Here is a 22,513-nt window from a genome sequence, read left to right as displayed (position 1 = left end):
TCGGCTCTCCCTTGACACCATTTGCAAGTATGGTCTTGAGAAACGATGATATTCCGTCAAAAGGGGACGATAAATGGCTGACCCGTTTTAAGAGAGAGCCATATCTCTACGTAAAAGACACGTACCCTTGTAGATTTCGAAAAAAAGAGTAGGCTAATGCTGCTACAAGGCAGCAATCGCACTCGCAAAGTTGAAATAGATTAATAGAAGTTGTAATAACTTGTTTCCAAATCCACTATAAATAAATATTTTTAAACTAGACATACGCTTGTCTATAATAGTTACATCCACTTCATTTGAACTTCGGTGGATAGCTGCCGCATAAGCAATCATACCTCATCTCCTTATTTTTTCCATTTTTTATATCATTTCCATGAATTTTGTTTTATTATTAGCATAAGCCTGAAGATGTGTTGTGAGTGCCAATGAGACAATTCTCCACCCGAGACCAAACGACACAGAAATTAACAACTATATATCACCTTTCGGATTTCAACAATGAGCAAAACCCATACCGCATAGTCAGCTATAAAAGGCACCGACACGACAAATGAAAAACAATTCAACAAGAAAACTAGCGGAAACAGAAACAAACGACAACCACTGGATTACAGGCAGATTCAAGCGTTTATTATATTTTTCTGGCAACATAATGTAAGATCTATGAATATTTAATTCAAACTATAAATGCTCAAAGTTTGCATAAACCTATCAGTATCAACTCGGTTAAGAGATTTCTATCATACATAAAAGGATAGGAAAACCGTTCAAACCAAAACAAGGTGTTTTATTATATATTTATTATGCATTGCTATTCAAATATTATTCTTTTCTCTGAATATATATGAATTTGTAAAAATATTTAGATTAGAATATGATAAAGTTCGTTGGTCTTTTATCAAATTTCCGATATTTATGCTACGAGTGAAATTAATACATAAAGTGGCTATTTAGGACACCTCGGTAGATTTTACAACTCGCAGTGTTAGGTACCGGGATTTTCTAAAGAGGTTGCAATACCGAATGAAACATAAACACGAGTTAAATATTTATACAAAATAACTTTACTTTTCAAAAGCAACAGAATGTGAATTTTATAAGTACTCATTATAAAAATCACTGAGTCGGAAGAAGTTTCCTTTTTTTTAGGGGGTGTAATTTATTTTTTCATGAATGAATTCAGAAACAGGATCCAAACATGTTTCTTTATGTAAACCATCCAATTCAGATAACAAAGCTGTCTTCTTTAATTGCATGCAGTGAGGTTCGTTAGGTTTCCTAACACATGTTTCATTTTTCATCTGCATTAAAAAGGATGTTTGGCATATGTCAATTGAACAGCATTTAACACAATGAAATCATGAAAAGCTATTCACGTTTTTTTACAAAATTTACCTAGGAAATAGTGGAAATTACAGTTATAATGATTTACTATCAAATATGTTGCTATGTCGTAGAAACGACGTGTTTTTTTTTCTTCACTTTGGTCTTTACCTGTATGCTTCCGTACACAGAGGTTTTTAATATTTTGTTTACATTACACAGGTATGGTTCTTATGGTGAAGCACGCTCCTTTGGGGAGTCATGTACTGAAGATAGAAGTAAAGGATACATGTGGTAAAAACAAGATCGACGAACTGACTGTAGAAATAAAAGATGATTCTCCTGTAAGTCACGTGTCTCGTCATCACAGAATATTACACATGAAGGGAGACACATTTTGGGATGGGTTAATGGAGGTCACAAAGAGGGTTCTCGGGACAAAATGAATATAGTGGGAACTGGGAAACAATTACAAAAAGAGCGAACTATATGTGTAATTCCACTATTAAACATATGGCTAATTTCCGTGTCATTGCATACAATACATTTTTAAAGCCAATGATTATGATTGGCCGTCACACTGTATCAAGTGAAGTTAACTACCTATTTTCTTGCAGTTAATTTTGAGCGCTTATAACTGTGCTATCTACCAGCAGTTAATTGTGATCGCTCATAACTACGCTATATACCAGCTGTTATTTTTGAGCGCTTATAACTGTGCTATCTACAAGCAGTTACTTTTGAGCGCTTAAAACTGTGTTTTAATTGTTAATATTTGTCAACAGTTACCGAAAGGGTCTGTTACGGAATTAACGTACAGAGTGAATGCATTCTACAATCAAGAAACATTGTTGTCAGCTATATAGCTCGTGGAAACGCTTTCTTGTCATCCCTACATACTGTTGTAACGTGTACACAGGGTAAGCGTGTCTATTTCTATCTAGAATGTGTTCGTTACCAGTTTGATACTGGATCCAAAATGTTCTATTTACAGAATATATAACAAATGATCTTTATTCAAATATTTACGTCAATGAACCAAATTATGTACAACTGCTCTTTGCAATCTTTAATAAACTAGCTATAAACAATTCTTCTTTAATATATATATATATATATATATACAACTGGTACAAATTTGTACTATTACAAATTTGTCCTAGGTCAGGAACAAACTTGTTCTCCTGGTACAATAATGTACCCTACAAGTTTACACACTTGTCTTTGTTCCGTTGGTACAATTATGTACTTTACAAGGTGGTCACACAGACTCACACTTGTCCTATACGGTACAATACGGTTCAGCTTGTAAACGTACAAGTCCGTATTTCTAACAGGAACCAACCTGTTCTTTATTACACTTAGTAATATTATCTAATAAATCTAATATAAACGAGACTACGATCTCGAATACCAACGTACCGTACCTTGGTATTATGTCTACGAAGACTTATGACAATCGACCCTGAGCTAGGAATCTCTCCTGCTTATATACCCCAATGGTAGCCGTACCATTATTATAGGAGGGGTGTTCTTCCAAAGTGTCTCATTACTCGTACTGACAGTTTCCTTTGGAACACCCCTTCACGTTTGACCTGACCCAAAGTTTACCCGCGAAACATCTTACTCTTTTCTATGTTTTATTAAAGTATATATACAATGCATAAAATAATGCTTCTACCGAACTGTAACCAATGTAAACAATCTAACCGTAGATTCAAAATCATCACACTGTTATAAAGACAAATCGAACCGTGCTAAAGCTGGGAGTAAACAATCATTATTATACTGTTTCAAGATATCATTTGAAATAATGTATTAAAGGTGAAAAATAATTATAGATTAGAAACCTTTCATCAAAGATCGAATGAAGAAAAAAATAAACATAGATTTTTTAAATCAGAGTTACATTAAGTTTAATAGTCTCTGTTCTGTTAATATAATCACTTGTTGAGTAAAATAGTGAATATAAAATGAGAATGACTTGCATATCTTACACTATAGCATTTCTTCAACAACCCCTCAATAAAGTCATATTTAGGTGTATTGTGGGGACACTCCGCATCGAAGTCGAACAATAACCGATCTTTCTCGCATATAGTTGCACAGTGTAGGAGGAATTTAAGCGTTAAAAGAGGTTTTCTTTACATTCTCTTACCATTATGACTGACAATTTTGGCACGGGTCCTAAGATATTCATGTAACGGGGTATTTTCTAGGCAAATACAACATACACGATGATATAGGGTTCTTTTCCTTTTATTACACAATAATTAGACCCATGTATATGGTACATAGGTCTGTGTAATAGCTGGATGCATCACAGTGCTGTACGTGTATATAAAATCTGAGCACTACTCATATATGTACGACTAAGAATAAATCCATATCCTGAATATAAGAATATTGAAAATCCAAGAAGTATAATATAAATATCATGAATGTCAGAGTTGAATATATCAAGCAGGTAATTTTCACTGCATTCCAATATGTCTGCAGTCTAAATCTACCAGAAACAAAGAAAACCTATAGTAAGGCCTATGGCCTGAAGATTGACCAATCAAAAGGTTAGAATTTTCCTTCCAAATTGATATGAAAGAAAAGAGGTTCACCAAAGGGAAACAAGAATAATTCTAGAACAATAGTGCTAGAAATAGAAACAATGAGTAACTAAACTATCAAGCACTGCAATAAAATTGATAATCAACAATATCATATTTTAATATATCAATCAAATATGACTCTGCCACATTCAGATCTTTTAGAAGTGAATAAGTCTGATAGTCCACAATCGTTTACGATGGATTACACTGTTGTTCAATGTATCAAAGGTTCTTAACAATATTCTCTCCCCGTTCATTCTTACTAAGCGACACCACAGTTTAACCAACTACTATTAACACGATACAGCCGGATATATCATTTCGATTTCAGTTTCATGTTACATTCTATACTTTCTGCAATAGACTTGAAAACACAAATTACACGCCAGAAAATAAGACATAAACAAGATGGCGAAATACAAAAAAAAAAATGCGTCCTTAAAAAAATATCGTCGATGTTAAAGTATTATTTGGTACTATAGTACATGTATATTAATAAAAGAGTTGCTGCACAAGTATTGGGAAAATCATTGCAATAATACTATATTATACAGGAGCGGAGTCAGCATTTTTTTAAGGGTGGGGCGTTATTTCACAAAACTGAAATATGTCATATACAATAAAAAGGGGGGGAAATGGACGAATTTATGTCCAAAACATATATTGTTTTCGATATAAATTGGGGGAGCGTATGCCGTCTTTCCCACCTAAATTCGCCACTGTAGCTCTTACTTGTAAGGTCGAGTACTCTATCTGTTATATGAGTTTTCTACTTTCTGCTTGTAGACAGACGCACCTTCTGTAGTAACTAAAGCACCAACAGTACCTACAACAACTCCCGATGATTATTATAATTATGATGATGATGATGATGGTGATGACAATAACGCTGTTAGTGGAACTGCAGCACCTGCGTCGGGCACTCTACAAGGTATGTTATCATTAGTGGTACACCTTTTTTATTGGCGGCAACATTTGTATTGCTGTTCAACCTCAAAGTCAAAGTGAGGCTTACATATTCAATATTTGACCTGCTTTAGTTTCGCTTGTTCTCTAGTGTCCGTTTTGGCAACAAAGCTTTAACATTTCATTCTGCTTTTGTATGAACATTCGCGAAAAAGTTTTACATATATCAAAGAGACAACAACCCGACCAAAGAGCAAGGCTGTCTCATTTTGGTAACGACTTACAGGAGACGCTATCCAGATAAACACGCATGTTCATATCTCGTGTTCATAATACAATTTATTTATTGTTATAATATCTATACATGCGGGAAATAATAGAGAACAGTCCACGATCATTAGAGAATAAACTGTATTAAAAAAGGACATTGTTATCTTAATATGATTTACCAGAGAGTCTTTTTATGAAATATGTCAGATGTGATGAATAATTTATTTGCTACAAGTTTTTGTTTTCACATAAAATATCGAAATATACATATGAACAGCGACAATAAAGGAAAGTTTAAAGTTAATATTCATAGATTTTTTATTTGTATATTTTAAAACACTGTCATACATCCAAATATACTATCCACACTTGTTTGTATATTATTATTATAAAAAATACGGATATACCATTAAGACCATGAAGATATATCTATGAATTTATGTACTTATGTTTGTTTTTTTCAGATTTCGAATGGGATTGGCTTGTTGCTGTTTTAATTGTAGCAGGATTGATTATTTTATTTGCAGCACTTATTTTCATCTTCCACAAGAACGGGTGGCTACATAAACATCATAGAACTATGCCAATGAGGAAAAGTCCAAAGGATGTCGAAAGTTCCGATGGTCTTAAAACTGAGACAAAAATAGATGACCTCAATAAAACTGAAAACAAACCGGATGTCACAAGTAACAATGATACAAAACCGAATGATGTTCCGAAACAGGACGGCATTAAATCAAAACCAGATACTACAAAATCGAAATATTCCAAAATTAGATACTAAGAAAAATGTATACATATATATTTCTATTGGATTGTTTTTAATACTAAAATTTATTCATTTGGTGAAACACATGAATGATAAATCGTAATTTGATTTTCACCATTAAGTAGGAAAATGGCATCACCTTTTCTTAATTTATTTGTTATTGTTTGAATGACATCGTTTGAATTTATATTATTTTTTGGCTTTTCAAATTGTATTTGAGATTGCATTTTATTTAAAGAAGTATAAACATTAGTTATTGATTATAAAGAAGTATAGCAATTGAGTAAAATAATGCTTCTTTCTCATGTAACAACAGAATGTTCAACGAGTATCAAGGTGCATGGCCATGGTACGATGTAGTAGAGTAACGAATAATGAGATGCTTAAGTTGATTCTCAACAAAAAATGATACAAGAATGAAACTTAACAGAAATCGATGATTACTTCAAAATTTTCAAAATCACTAAAACCTGAACAATTCGATTCTTATTTCAATACAACTTTTGAGTTGTACCAGAAGTATCGGACCAATTTCGAAACTCACAAAAACGGGTATCAAACGGTGAACTTTGTGAAAGTGTATGAGAGCTCGTGACTTTGCAACAGAAATTGGCCTCCGATGTAAACAAATTGTCGGTTCAGCTTTTAAATTAGTATTGCACAGCCTACCAAACCCCAATTTTGTTACGGCATACAGACTGTTTATTGAACAGATGCCAAATCAATTTTTGTTACAGTTTATTTTATCTCGATAGTTTATTTGAAATAAAATGACGTTCAAAGAGGAAACAATGCAAGTAAAGACATCGATGATATACGACATTAGTCACTGAAAACCAATTTAGTTATTAACAATGTATTTCTATTCATAATTTGTTTATCATTCATGTATATCTTTTGTTTTTCAAGCAGAACATAAATTAATTATTTTTCATATTATTTATTGAGTGTTTTCTTTTCATGATTTTAAAGTAATTTTAGAATCCGAGTCAGATTTCCATTGTGTTATTATGATATTATTCTCAAAAAATCATTAGTTAGGTGGCTGTGTTTGTTAAAATGGCGCGTAAACTGTTACTCTTGTTTATAAATTAAAACTTTTTTTTTATTTACAAAAGGACTACATACGAGTAAATATACAATTAAAATGTTGGGTAAGATTGCAAGGACATAGTGCCCTGTTAAGACATAAGGGTCGTAACTCTAACAAATCACCTGTGCGCTTGTAGTGCCTAGAATTCATATGTGTATTAAAAGTTTCAAAGTCACAAAGATTAATTAAATTCTGTGTCACAGGAGTTCTTAAAATGGGATCATAGATACCAATTACAAACGCATCATTGATTATAAGAGTTATCTCCCTTAACCAAGGTCTACTCTTTAGTTGACATATTGTGCCTGTGATATAAGTGTGAAGTTATATACTTACAGTTTGCTTTCAGATAAGATGTTGTATGTACAGTATTTCCAACATACAATGTATGTTTAGTTTGTGTATATCTGTGATATTGAATGTGATGCTTTCTATTTGTCTTCATATAAAATATTTAAAACGTCAAAGAGTGTTAAATTGTTTTAGCTTTCTGTCTTTGATTTGAATTAGCACTTGTTCCAGTTAAAATCCTCATTCCTAGAAATATTGAAGTTTCATAGGAAGTCCAAAAATTATGCAATGAAAATAAAACTCAGTTTATTATATATATAAAAAATCACAAACATTAATTTGCGGTGATACAAAATAACAAAATAAACGACACAGCTGGGAATCACAACAGTGGATACATCAAATAAATCCTTTAGTTGGCTTTCAAAAAAGATACCGGAAGTGCATATTTTGGCTTAATGTGGAGCTGACATGCTCAGACTTCCTACATTATTGGAGGTTGGCGCGCTTCCAGTTATCCTTCAATGGATTGGTGTTTGTGCATTTCATTGCTTTTAATTGACGTGAGATTTATTCTCTAAATGATACATAAACGAATAAAAAGTCAAGATACAACTATCAATAGTTTGTTAACATCAATTTATATATTTTACTGTTTTAGCACCAATAGCTATATACGGTACATTGGGTCAGTAGATTCAAACTTTCTAAGATTAATATCAATAAAAAAAAAAACCTCCCCCATCCTTATAAAAAAATTACTTTAACACAATAGTTTTGTATAACTCCAACCGAGGTCATGGAGACAAGTCCATTTATGACAAACAAAACAAATTTCATATTGTATAAGGGAAAAATATGTCGTGAATAAATTCCTGACTTCGATTTAGTTCTAAAAGTTTATATAAGTAATTAAAAAGCTATGAATAACATTGGATAATGAAGACAAAACTGTGAAGCTTTCCCGACTCCGCTAGGGGAAATATTAATAACAATATATACGACATTATATATGTTGTGATGAATGTGGTGAGCAATGAATTGAGCAATAACAACGCATACATTAATTTAAGCTTGACAAATAAACAAATTTCTCTTGAGAGTTATTGACAAAGTTAAAGATTTAAGAATTATATTGGAATATCTTTCTGGAGGGTTGACTCTTTATTTGAATAATATGAAAATAAAAAACACATAATATGATAGATATAAACTTGTAAATTTATCAAAACGTTTGAACAAGTTTTAGAAAAAGCGGATAACACAAAGACAAATCTTGCTATACATGGTGGGAAAAAAACTAGAATTATACAGACGTGTCAACGTTTACCGTAGTACTACTATAAATATGTGACGAGAGCTCTCGAATTTATACCCCCTCCCTATATTTGTAGAGCCATGGGTAACCCCTCAAATCACACATTTGTGTATGTAACAAAATACAGATTTAACGGATCATAATTGCATCTGGTAGGATCGATTCTGAAAATATAAGTTTGTGATCGCATAGATTGAAGATTTTTTTGTAGATTTAGTTAAGTCCGTGTTTTCCAATAATATTTGGAAAATCCACAAAACCAGGTTCAACCCACCATTTTTCTTGAAATGTCCTGTACCAAGTCAGGAATATGGCAAATTTTTTTTTGTGGCACTTCACTCAGTGTTTCTGTTGTTTCGTTGTTTTCCTCTTATAATAGGTGTTTTTCCCTCGGTTTTAGTTTATAACCCAGATTTGTTTTCTCTCAAATAAAATTATTACTTTTTAACAGCGGTATACTACTGTTGCCTTTATATATTGATGGAAATTATACAGATGAACAGTAACAGGGCCGTAACTACCTATGAGGCAGGGGAGGCAACTGCCTCCCCTGAATTTTCTACACCAAAATTTTCTTTTGAAGTAAAAAAATAAAATATTGACAATATGTACACGAAGAACTTGAATTTATATTATAAACAACACAAGTTAACAGTTTTAACAGTGTTATCATGATACGTGATATGTATGTCATTTTTCGGATTTTTGATCGAAAGTAAACCGTTTCAGTATTTTTTTTTTTTTTTTTTGGTGTGGCCGTCCGTCTGTTATTCAGTATTGAGGGGGTCAGTATTCGTATGAGAACACATATGACACTTTGCTTTCGATAATTTTAAATAAAAACTTAACTATTCACATTTATTTGGGAGCTCAATTATTAAGCAGAGGAAGTTCCTTTTGTATTGTGAATCTTTTAAGACATCGGAAATTCGTTACCAGCAGAATCAACTGTTGGATCGTTTTTTTAAGTTTCCCAATCGTACGAGAACATTATGGTCGATGCCTTAGTAGGTAAAGACTCCCATTCGTTGTAGCAGGGACTTTCTATACTACGTATATTACTAGACTAGTATAGAAAGTCCCTGGTTGTAGTTATATACATGTCTGTTCAGCTTTCAACAATATTGAATTTTCAAGATCCTCGATAAAAAAATATCTTGCGTTTTATAATCTTGCTTTATATGTTTTTTTGAACTTACCAGTTTCTAAAAAAAATATCTTTAAATACAGAAAATACAGATAATAATTGTTTGCATGAAAATTGCTCCAAGGATCCAGCAAAACTGATCTTTCTTAAAGTAAGGAAATCAAGGGAAAACGGGTAATTTTAGCCTTATCATTTAAGAAAAAAATTCACGGTCAAAATGTATTTAATGTTAACAATTGTAGGTCAAAGTACAGCCTTCAAGACGGAGCTAGCCTTGGCTCACCCCGAACAGCAATCTTAGCTTGCATGCTTTTGCATAAAAGTTGCTTCCATTTTCAAGCAATACTGATGTTTCTTTAAAGTAAGGAAATCGAAGGGAAACGGGTAATTTTTAGCCAATGACTGAGAGAAAAAAAAATCGACGGGGGGCGTAGCCCCCTACTCCCTATCAAAGGGTGCTCAATCGCCGGTCCCAAACCCCTGCCTCCCCTGAATTCGAACCCTAGTTACGGCCCTGAGTAAAGTAAAAGGTGTACAATTTCATTAAAGATACTAGTACCGAAAATTTCTAAATATTTCATTGAAATCAAGTCACTGGTTCAAAAACAGCCGAAGATCGATGTACCGACGGACGAACATACATACATTACTATATACATATCTGTAATTATAAATGAATAAATATTAAACTAAATGCATGAGATTAAAAACAGAAATCCGGTGTATGCTTCTTCAAGATGTGTAAACAAATGGAAACATATAATCAAAGGGTGCAATGATAAACCATAAGTCGAAAACATACAACACTATGGTCATTAAACAATACACAGAATACTAAATTGATTGTCATCATGCTAAGCTTTTTAAATTTTTATACTGTTGGAAATGTTAGGAAAAAATTATCTCAACTTTTTACAAAACAGTCTTGCTTGCTGTTCGGTGTGAGCAAAGGCTCCGTTTTAAGGGCGATACACTCACCTATAATGAATGGTTTACTTTTTACAAATTGTGACTTGGATAGAGAGTTGTCTCATTTGCATTCATACCACATCTTCTTATATCTATTGATTGAGCATTTTTTGTGAGAGTATTCGTGTTCTAATATAAAAGTCAATTTATTTTTCTTATATATGATATGAAATTAATTGTGATATTCAAAACATTTATCAGGACATTGGGTCCTCAATGCTCTTCAACTTTGTATTTGTTTGGCTTTTTAACTATTTTGATCTGAGCGTCACTGATGAGTCTTATGTAGACGAAACGCGCGTCTGGCGTATAAAATTATAATCCTGGTACTTTTGATAACTATCAGATAAGACTTGGAAACTCATTTATAAAGTCATTTTATATCCAATTACAAACTACTATGACTGAAGTTAAAAAACTTTAATCGAGGTTGAGTACTCATTAAACAGTGGAATTTCCAAAGTCAAGATCCTAAGCGTTGGTCTACTCTGATTCATATTACATTTTCCTCTATTGTGTGTTATTGGCAAAAATGCTATCTATTCTCTATTGATTCCATACACGATTTGTTTGTAGCCTAAAATAATTTGCCTATACTGCTCGTGACGTCTTCATGCTGAATCCTTTGGTAGTGAACTGTTGAAGTTTTAGTCTGAGACAATGTGGTCTTTTTAATTGAAATAGGGATCCTAATGAGCTTTCAGCAACAGCGAGTACTCTCAAATCGGGTATTTGTCATTGTGTTGGTTGTTTATATGCTACATTTCAATGAGTGGAACACTTTTCAACGAAATTGCATTAGCATTTCTGAAGATTAACTGTTATATAACTGAGAAGAGGTTAAGCGCTCACAAACATGATTGCTACGTCAAGTTTAGTATCTGCATTTTCCAAGGCTTGGGCATGTTATTTAGTGCATGGTGTTTAATGGTTACTGTTTATATTTCATTTAATATAATCGTTTAAATCAGACCATTTGTTTTTTTTTTCTTTTGAAATGTTTCTCATTTTATTATCTTATGGCATTTTACAACTTAAAATACGGTATGGATTTTGCTCATTGTTGAAGGCCGTACATTCATCTATAATTGATTATACCCTCGTCCTGTTTTTCTTTGCAGAATAGGTGTCTCCGAGGAGGTTGATACGTTCATACCGCATTTCCATATTTTCAATATATAACAGTATGATATATTATTGCTACTCGTATATTAATTGAACTTCAGATGCCTTTTCTTTTGTTTTGTCGTGTTGTTAGGTAGATGTCAATACATCTTTATACATAATATATTTTCATAGTGGTAATCCTTATTCTCGGTTGTTGGCTTAATTTGATTTTTATGGATACCCCTGGGCAGCTGTTAAATTTTGTCTCATCTTTTAATATTTCACAGGTAAAGATATACTACTAAGAGCTGTATTAAACTGATTTTATGTACTGTAACCATAGTGGTAGCCATGGACTAACAAATATCTGCCCTTCCATCAGTTAGGCGTCACAGTGCAATTATTAGTGTATCTGAACAGTTGTTTATGATGCAACCTCTCATTTTGGTAGTATTTTCAATCTTAGGATTTAAACATGGTAAGAACTGATACATTTTATCGATATCATTTCACTATAATTAGCATTTTTTTTATTTTCCATATATAATTGATTTAAATTAGTTTGTTGTATTTTGAACGGAATTTTGACTGACACATTAACAAATTTTCCTTAGAAAACGGCTAATCCAAAAATATTGCAGTTGAAGCGATATAAATTGATCGATGTTCTTTAGAAACGTTGACTGGCGCTTCTCGACTTATAATCATCTTGAGACATGTACCTCTAATTCGCTCACAACCTCATACCATACAGCTTATTATCTCTCCTGAAAAAAAAAAACAGAAATGCATTATCTCCCCTGAAAGAAAAACCAGCAAAACAAAAGATTTGCGGTGAAACTGGATAGTCAACTTTAATACGGATTTGTCAAAATCATTTGAAGATTTTTAAAGGAAAGATATTTCAGCAAAAATTAAAACGTTTGCTAAGAATGCCCTTTATGTTTTTTATTCCACATTGATACTCAAAGTTTTGTTTAAATCTGTTTAAATTGCAGTTCTGAACTGCCTCTCGCTTTTATAGTTTGTTAAAATTTCCAGCAATACGCGAAAATCCGGCATTGCTCTTGTTATTAATAATAATACTTTATTCAGAAGCAATACAGCTTATATAATATACAATTTTACAATATTTTTTTGAATGCATCAGTGAAATATAAATACAATAATTATACACAATACATGTATGGTGGAGAATGAAAATAAATTCATATGATTAATGATTAATACAATCTACATATTACGATTTTTTTCAATATTAAACAAAAATTTACCAAAATTATTAAGTTCTTTCACATTGTGAACTGATAACAACTGTATAAGTTTAAAAGTGGATGGATATTGCCAATAATATTTCTTAATGTTATATTTTTCTTTCATCACTATATCTATTACATTCTAGAATAACATGGTATTCATCTTCTACAATATTGTTATTGCACATAGTATATAATCTATATACGAAGCTGTCATATAGTCTCATAGTCTTTTTTCTTGATAACTTGATAGTTTTAGTTATTAATCATGTAAAATTCTTACCTCCTACTTTGACTTTCTCAGTTACTGGACAGACTTATTATTTTCAGTAAATGCTTGTGACGGTGTGAAACAAGGATACAATGACCATGGAAACGGAAAAGATATTGACAACCAATTATCAAGTTAGTTTTGTTATTTAAGTTTACAGATAATACTTAATTAGACTATTTACCGGATTTGTGATAACATAAGCAGCACGACGGGTGCCACATGTGGAGCAGAATCTTCTTATCCTTCCGGAGCACCTGGGATCACCCAAAGTTTTTGGTGGGGTTCGTGTTGCCTAGTCTTTAATTTTCTATTTTGTGTCTTCTGTACTATCATTTGTCTGTTTGTCTTTTTCATCTTTAGCTATGTCGTTGAGTTTATTTTCTATCTATGAGTTTGACTGTCCCTCTGGTATATTTCGTCCTTCTTTTAAGAACCAATGGTTTCAACTCCTCGAGGCAAAGTTGACCTCAGCTGGATTTAGTAACTATTTTATGGGCCTTTTTGACCTTACTGACCATTCGGTCTAATAGCGCTTTACGTGTTTAAGTATTTCGATTTCCTTGACTTTTAAGTTTTTGGATTTGTTTTGAATTTATGAGTTTGAGTATCTCTTTGGTATTGTTCTCCTCTCTTCTACAGCAATTCATATTTCACACAAAAAAAGTTTAGCACGAGATATTGAAAAAATTATAAATATTGTGATTTCAATTCTTTCGTTTCGTTTTGTTTTGTTTTATCATGATATGTATATATTCCATGTATAATCTAAGAGACTCTTTAATAATGCACTTCCATTAAACTTCTTAAAACACATTAAGCTATCAAAATGAATGTTCGACAAGAACAATTTTAATAATATTTCAAAATTATTTTCAACAACAATATAAACAAAACAAATATTCGTTTGACCAAGTAGGTCAAATTTTCGAAATTTTTTATCCAGGTAGAACGTTTGACCATTGCAGACGACTCAAATTTGTCCTTTGCAGTTACATTTGTACCACCTCTCAATTTAAGAATAGACTAAGCTCGATGGAATATTTATACTTAATCATTTAATCTCCATCAGGGAATTTTAACATACTAGTATAGGAAAATTCTATATTTATATTAAAGACTATGGAGTAATTGCTACCGATAGTAAGTTTACGTTCGACTGTTGTGGTACTATAAGAAGATGGCGCGCTACAGCTGGTGGCCCAGGAGAAGTAGATTTACAAGTATGGCGACCAACTGGCAAGGAAAACGAGTTTAGACTGATGGGACAGAATTCTTTGACATGTAAGTATGACCATTACCTGACGTCTGGTATTACCAAAACATATAGATCTGTATTGTCATTGAGGTAGAGTGTATGTTTCTGCTACACTGTATTTGGTCGGGTTGTTGTTTCTTTGACATATTCTCCATTTACATTCCCCATCAGTTACCTGAGTACTATGCATCCATAGAGTGATGATGCGTGTATTTTAAATTTAACTACTGGATTACTCGGGCACCAGTATCAGTGTTCAATTATGTGTACCTGTAATTTTGTGTCCTGTTTTGATACAAAGTCTGTTGACGACAATTCAACAAGATGAATGAAAGCAGTGTTTAAGTTAAAAACTTTTCCGTATAACAAGATGCATAAAAAGCTGTGTCAATGTCACCTATTGTTTAAGGTGTTCTGTGCGATTTTGGCGTGTTCTTGTTTTGTTATTTACCCGTACAACAAGAGGAATGAAAGCAGTGTCCAAGTTACATATTGTTGAACGTGTTCTGTGACATTAGGAAGTGTTCTTGTTTTATTATTTTGATTATTTATAGGATATTACAAAATTTGTGTTATAGGTTCGTTTTCTTGAGAGGTGGTTATGTTGTTATTATGATAAATGTTAGTGTTATGTGCTTAGTTCGGTTTAGTTTTTTGTGTGTTGTTTTGATTTTTGTATGTTTGCTTTTTTTGGGAAAAGATGTGGTTACACTGTATTGTATTATTGAACCGGGAAGAATATTCGTCAGTCAACAAGAATAAACTCATTTAACCGAGTATTGGGTTAACGAGACCTGATCGCGTTTCCCAACATAACAGTAACTGCTGCAAATTATTTTTTAAAGTTTTGTTTAATTATTTGATATTTTGTTTAAATGGCGATGCATGACGATTAACCCTTTCGTTTTAGTTGATAAAGCTGGGGGTGTAGTAACAAATATACCAGAGGAGAATAGAATTTCTGTTGAGAAAGGTGATCATATGGGATGGTAAGTAGATTATACAAGCAAAGATCAATTAGTATTTTCAGTATCAATTCGCCATTTCTAGACTCTAAAGCACTATCGGTAATTGTGTGTACACTTAAAATGATTGACATCTTTTCGTTGGTAGACATTTCATTGTCTATACTGATTATAAAAGATAAGATGAAAATTGATATTCTGCAACTTATGTGCACGTGTACAGTAGTGAAAAATATCTTTTCCCGCGGCAAAAAATAGCATCATTAGTAGCAGATCAAAATAATCCTCCGCCACATCCTGAAAATTAAATGGTCGTACTCTAGGATATGTATCAATGAATCGGTGTAATCTTTTCTATTTAAGGCACACAAAAACGAGTGGTACGCTTATTTTTGAGGATGGCGGAAGTGACGGTAATTTCGTATTGCAGTCTATGCCAGGAGCGTCATTTGGAGCAATAGTTGATTGGTCGGCTGCGACAAGGGTCGATAAAAGGTCATACTCCATTGAAGCTATAGGAAATGAAAGTATGTTTATCCATCTACATGTATATTTAAAACAAGAATGTGTTCGAAGTACACGGATGGGGCATCCGCACTATCATTTTCTATGTTCAGTGGACCGTGAAAATGGGATAAAATCTCTAATTTGGCATTAAAATTAGAAATATCATATCATAGGGAACATGTTTACTAAGTTTGAAGTTGATCGGAATTCAACTTCATCAAAAACTACCTCAACGGGACAGACGGACGATTGAACAGACGAACGAACGGACGTACATACCAGAAAACCTAATGCCCATAAATGGGGCGTAAAAAAATCAAAAAAAATCAGAAAGTTGATTTTCACTTGTTCCTTTTGTTGATAACGTTTGATATTGTCAGTTTTTATGGATATCACCTGATTGATTTTACATTGGAATTCTGTTGTTATAGGTTTTTTTTTTTACCTTTTAATTGAATTGAAAAATAAATAAAAGTTAACCTTTTTTTCTAATTTCTTTGTCGAAAATTCTGTTGATATTCTTTTTTTACCATCTCGTTGAAAGGAAAAATAAATAGAGTTTCACCTTTTTCCGAATTTCTTTGTCGAAAATATCATTAAATACGTTCATTGTATAATATTTATGATGAGAGAAAAGCTAAGTTGAATATATAAGAGAGAGGCGAAAGATACCGAAAGAACATTCAAAGTCATAAGTCAAAAATAAACTGATTACAACATGGCAAAAAAAAGTCCAACAGACAAAAAAAACAGTATATAAAACACAACAAAGAAAACTAAAGACAGTACGGCAAGAACCGAGGGTGATCGCAGATGATCATAAATAATCAAAATCAACGTCATATTGGCACTTAACTTCCATGAAAAAAGTGAAATAACAAACAAAAATTCGAACTCTAAGGAAAATTCAAAATCAAAACCAACGAAATAGAGAACATTGTTACATAAATTGTCTTTTAATATTGCTGATATTTCTTCTTAGATTTGCCACCTAGTTTTAAGAATTTACCACACACTAGTATCATTTCCCAAGCTGATATGTATGATCTTGACCAGCAACCGACTGAAGTTTTCCTGATAGAAGTAACTGATACTGATGTTCATGATATACCTGGGTTGAAAGTGGAAGTATTCGGATTTGATCAATACTTTCAAATAGAGAATACAAGTACGTAAACAAATAACCAAGGTGTGAATGAAGAAATGTTTGCAGAAAATAAACCAATAAAATAATGATTATTAAAAGTAAAATAACAGAAATACCGAATTCTCAGGTAAATTCTAAACGGAGCGTCTCCCAACAAATGACAAAATCAAAAGCTCAAACACATCAAACGAATGGAAAACAACTATCATATTCCTCACTTGGTACAGGCATTTCATTACGTAGAAAATTGTAGATTAAACCTAGTTTTATAGCTAGGTGAACTTCTCACTTGTATTTCTACATTAAAGAGGAATTAGTTATTATACAGACAAAAAAAATCAAATTATGATTTTTAACATATTTAAAAAAAACATATTGAAATAATTCGCTATCAGCTATCAATTTTTGGTTCATTTTGTCAAAATGTGCAAGAAAATCATCACAAATGATACATTTAGAAACATATCTTCGTTAGTAATTAGCTTTTTCAAACAAATAGTCTTTGAATCAGGGTTTTTAGAGGCCTTAGATTTGTAAGTATTGTATTTCAACTTTCTGTTTTTTTTTGTGGTGCTTTGTCTTGTTCATATTGTTCTTTTAATCACGTTTCCCTTAATCTATTTGCCAAGTTCGTTTGCTAGAAGAAAATGACCAACTTCAATTAAATCTTGTTATTTTAACAGATATGGTTGTAATCGTAAGCGCACCTCCTGTAGACACATATGTACTGAAAATAAAAGTAACTGATCATTGTGGCCTCAACAAGACAGAACAATTGACTGTAGAAATAAAAGACTTCGGCACTGTAAGTATTTAAAATCAGCTTATAAAAAATATATACCAGTGATTAACCAAGACAACACAAAACAATATAAATTCGAATCTACGTTGCATTTTTGGTATACTTATTTTTTTTGTTTGTACATAATACTTTTTAAATTAGTTTGTGTCGGTCCAAATGTCCGAATGTTCTTTATACTATTTCTTAAGACCATGGGGTTATTATTTTCGATTCATTATATCGTGATTTTTATGGAGGTGTTGTTCCATAATTATTAGATACGAATATTTTCTGTTCCTTTGTGTGTTTTTGTCTGGACACACGTTTTCGTGATTCTGAGTTGATTCTTTCTAGTATATTCCAATGTTCACCGGTTATCGTTAATACTTTCCCTTTTATCACAGTTATTCCGATTCGTCCATCTGTTTTTGTATGAATTGTGTATAAATACATGGATATCGACAGTAACTTTAAGCAATAATTATATATCTCATTTTTCAGATAAAACAATGCCAGTAAGGAAAACTGACAAGATATAAACTGATTGCAACAGTTATGAAAATACAATGCCTATATATAGAGAAAGGAATCAAAATCGAACTAGCCGATAAAAAGATGAAATTAAATTAATGTTTTAACACAGCAAATTTCAACACCGCTCTGTTAACTACGTATTCATTCTGTAAAGCGTTCATACATTTGGCATATGTAAGCATTTCATATATGTGTTTTTTTATCTGTAGACAACTAAAGGTCCAGACGAACCTGTTAACACAGCTGCTTCATCCGGGGATTCAGAAGGTAGGTTATATTTTTCAATTATACTTAGTACCGCCTCCGGGTTTCAGGATTTCTGGCTGTGTTGAAGACTCATTGGTGGCCTCGGGCTGTTTTCTGCTCTTTAGTCGGATTGTTATCACTATGACACATTTACCTTTTCCTTTCTGAGTTCTATTATGTTTTACTGTACTTAATTGATACAATTTTGTCGACTTGTCTCTTATGTCCTTTTCTTTTTGAGTCGCTGTAGAAGGATCATTATAAAAATACATGCATATTTCGATAAGCGAAAATTTAGAAAAATGATGTCATTGTTTAAAAAAATTAAATATGTCTTCCTATTCTATAATATGATAGCACCTTTATTCAGAAATATACAATAGGAAAAATGAAGAGTTCCTTCAATTTTATCAATTTTAGGTCATCCTGATAGAATCGTGTCAATGGTGTTACCAATATAAAAACATGCATTTAGTTATTAAAAAATATATTTAAATACTGTTCCAATTTAATTGTTGTTAAGGTTTAAATTACTACTAATTGACATTTTTTTTATAGGTATTCATTCTATTTAAACATAAATTTCAGAATAAATTGTTGTAAAAAACTTGGCTGTCCTAATTATGGTCGTTGTTAATATTAGAAAATACTTTTAAACTGAATATATGTAAAATGTGTAAGACTGAATGATTAGATAATACCAAATCCTTCGTATACTCCTAAAAACACTTTCATTTGTTGATGAAAAATTAAAATTATTGCTTTTTTATATAGTAACACTACTGACCCTTCAATAGCCCCAATGACACAAAACTATCACCATTGACAACAAATTTCAAATTTTTACTTTCATTAAGTACTGAAAACAAAACAAAAAACTTAGCAAAAGAGAAATAAAAATAAAATAATTCTTAGGTTAACGGAGTTCGCTTCTCAGTTTCAAAATAAAACCAGAGGATTCCGAAAATCTGACTAAATTCCAAAACATGACAAGCGAGCTTCCTTAAAAATACCAAATTGTATAACATAACATCATTAACTAAAGATTCAATAGTGTTACTAAATAGTGTCCTTGGTGTTACCAGTATACACCAGTTTGTGAAAACTTGGTATAGGTAATACATTGTACTGTTAAACATTGTTAAATAAAAATTATTTATCATAAATAATATGATGTTTCGCTTGTTAAACATGAAAGAAACACAAAAAAATGCTGATTGTCATAGTATATTCATCGGTGTTACTAAACTGGTCAATGGTGTTATTAATGTGGTCTCACCATTGACGGTAACACCAATGATTTACAGGTATATTTTTAGATTGAGTTGCAAAATATTAAGTGCTCCATCCCCCTATTATATATGTTGTCCCTGGTGCATGTTTCTACAATCAATATCTTTTCCTCAATCAAAGTTTAGGAAAGCTTTCGGAAAATCATTTTATAAGGGTACACCATTGACACTTTTTTCATTTACGATATAGCTTTTACCTCCTTTAAAGATTTTTTCACTAATTTTCAACACAGGTTGTTGTTTTCTTTCACATAACATGCTTACAGGTAACATTGCTAGAGGATAAACTATTGTAAATGCTGAAATCTTGAGAAAGATTACTCTTACCCAACCAATTTGCCTTTTAGTTACACCAGTGACTTAAAAAAATAAGACTCCTCATTTAGTGGCAATCTTTTATTATAAAACCAACATACACCTCCGAAATCACTAAGCAGTGTTTGTATGTATCAAAATGCAATAAATTATAGTTATTAATTCTAATAACAAATGATATGAATAATAGTCCTATTTTAGTTTAAAGAAAAAAATAACAGTTAATTCTGGCTATATCCAAGGGTTTCAGAAAAAAATAAGGTTGTTTTTATAACATTTCATACTGTAAACTGTATATAGTGTATCACAAAACATTCATATCTAACATTTACAAGTGTTATTTTTGATATATTTTCATGTCTGTGACTTAAAGAGACCAAATAACATAGTTTTGCATGTTTTTTTTTTATAATGACCCATAAATGAATTATACACTACATTTTTCGAGAATTTATCTTGATTCCTTGAATTAGAAACAAAATCTGTCCCATATTCATGCTAGAAGAATTAAATTAACGTGTCTTATTTTTTTCTTCAGATTTTGAATGGGATTGGCTGATTGGTGTTATAATTGCAATAGTAATTATTTTGGTTATAGTAGCACTGCTTTTCTTTTTCCGAAAGAAAGGATGGTTGAAAAAAGCTCACAGAACTGCTCCTAAAAGAAAACTAGCAAAGGACGAAGAAATGGATAATGGAACCAAAACTGATTCAAATAATCCCTTAACACAAACATAAGACAATTCCATCATCTACCATTCAATGTAGATTACTACAAACAATATTATTTTAATCATGTTAACTTGTTAAATTGTTGGATTTTCTGAAGCAAGGTTTTGATAGTACGCTGGGTGCTTTGGTTACATTTCTAATTTATAGATATGTGGTACAAAAGGTTTGTTTACAACTTTTACACTTATGTATTTTATAGCAACATATTTTTGGTCTCTCCATTCTTCTTATACATATGTTATGAAAGTTACCATATGTTTCATTTAGGATTCTACATGTGCATGTTTATTTTTGTAACCGGCAATTGTGATATATTTGTTATTTTATTGTTCAAGTCAATATGCATGCATTGTATTTACACAGATGGATGTAAGATAACCGTTTAAAGGCCCGTTTTCAGTGATTTCATTTGACAATTTCTTGAATTACAGAAACGAGGGGAACACTTCAAAGAAGAGGGCTACGAGCACGCGAATAAATGATGTCATGTCATATAACATTAAGGAAATTCTAGCAGATTTTTAAAACATCATGAAAAAATAACTGGTTCAAGTTCTTGCTCATACATCAGAAGTGAGTTATGGGTGTATTTGTATTGCACATTATTGGTAAGCTTTACTTGCTGTCTGATGATGATTTGTTGACACTCTGAATGGATCCAATATCAATATATAAATAAATTCAACATAAATACCAGGATTGAAATTTTATATTTGCGCCAGACGAGCGTTTCGTCTACCAAGGACTCACCAGTGACTCTCGAAAATAAGAACGAACCCTCAACATCCAATATGCAAAAATGTAAGGAATTATGAGAAAAAATCACGAATAACATACCAAAATGACGAATCCTGAATTTTATACAAATATGCAAGCATGAAAGATATTTTTCAGAAAACAAATGGCCAACATCATACCAATTTTAATATCATTTTTAATATTTTTAACTGCAGATTCAAAATTTGATCTTAAACTTAATACTCAAAAGTAAAATAACAAAAATACCAAACTCCGCGGAAAAAAAATGGACCAATCAAAATTCAAAATCAAAAGCTCAAACACATCAAACGAAAAGATAACTATTGTTATATTCCTGACCGTATTTGTAATTTATATTTGTCGGTTTATATTAATCATTTCATAAAGAATTTGAAAACAGAAACTAGTGGAAATTCCAAAGTGAACGAAATGATACAAATGTACAAAAAACAATATTTCCTGAATCGTCAAAGATAGAATTGTAGTGTTTAAAGTTTGTAATATCTCCATAATGATCTTACTCTAATGTAATCTTCATGGTTGTAGTCCTTAACGATGTGTAGTTTAATGAGGTATATTCCAATTTATAAAAAAAAAAACCAACATTCTAACTAATTCTAGAAAAAAAAGAGAAAAGGAACCGATTTCAAATAG

The 22,513-nt window shown here is 31.8% G+C and overlaps 1 protein-coding gene across 1 annotated transcript; it reads left to right on the top strand.

Annotated features, from left to right (window-relative positions):
* The first annotated feature begins 15,434 nt into the window (after window positions 1-15,434).
* LOC143043278 (uncharacterized) lies at window positions 15,435-21,110 on the top strand. The gene is made up of 6 exons (XM_076215664.1): window positions 15,435-15,570; window positions 15,910-16,073; window positions 17,036-17,221; window positions 17,884-18,005; window positions 18,725-18,782; window positions 20,907-21,110. The coding sequence occupies exons 1-6, from the start codon at window positions 15,467-15,469 to the stop codon at window positions 21,104-21,106; spliced, it is 834 nt and encodes a 277-aa protein (XP_076071779.1). The 5' UTR covers window positions 15,435-15,466; the 3' UTR covers window positions 21,107-21,110.
* The last annotated feature ends 1,403 nt before the right edge of the window (window positions 21,111-22,513 follow it).

This window comes from Mytilus galloprovincialis, chromosome 8 (assembly GCF_965363235.1).
Source record: "Mytilus galloprovincialis chromosome 8, xbMytGall1.hap1.1, whole genome shotgun sequence".
In the NCBI taxonomy this organism is placed as follows: Eukaryota; Metazoa; Mollusca; class Bivalvia; order Mytilida; family Mytilidae; genus Mytilus; species Mytilus galloprovincialis.
This window is presented reverse-complemented; position numbering and strand designations above follow the sequence as displayed.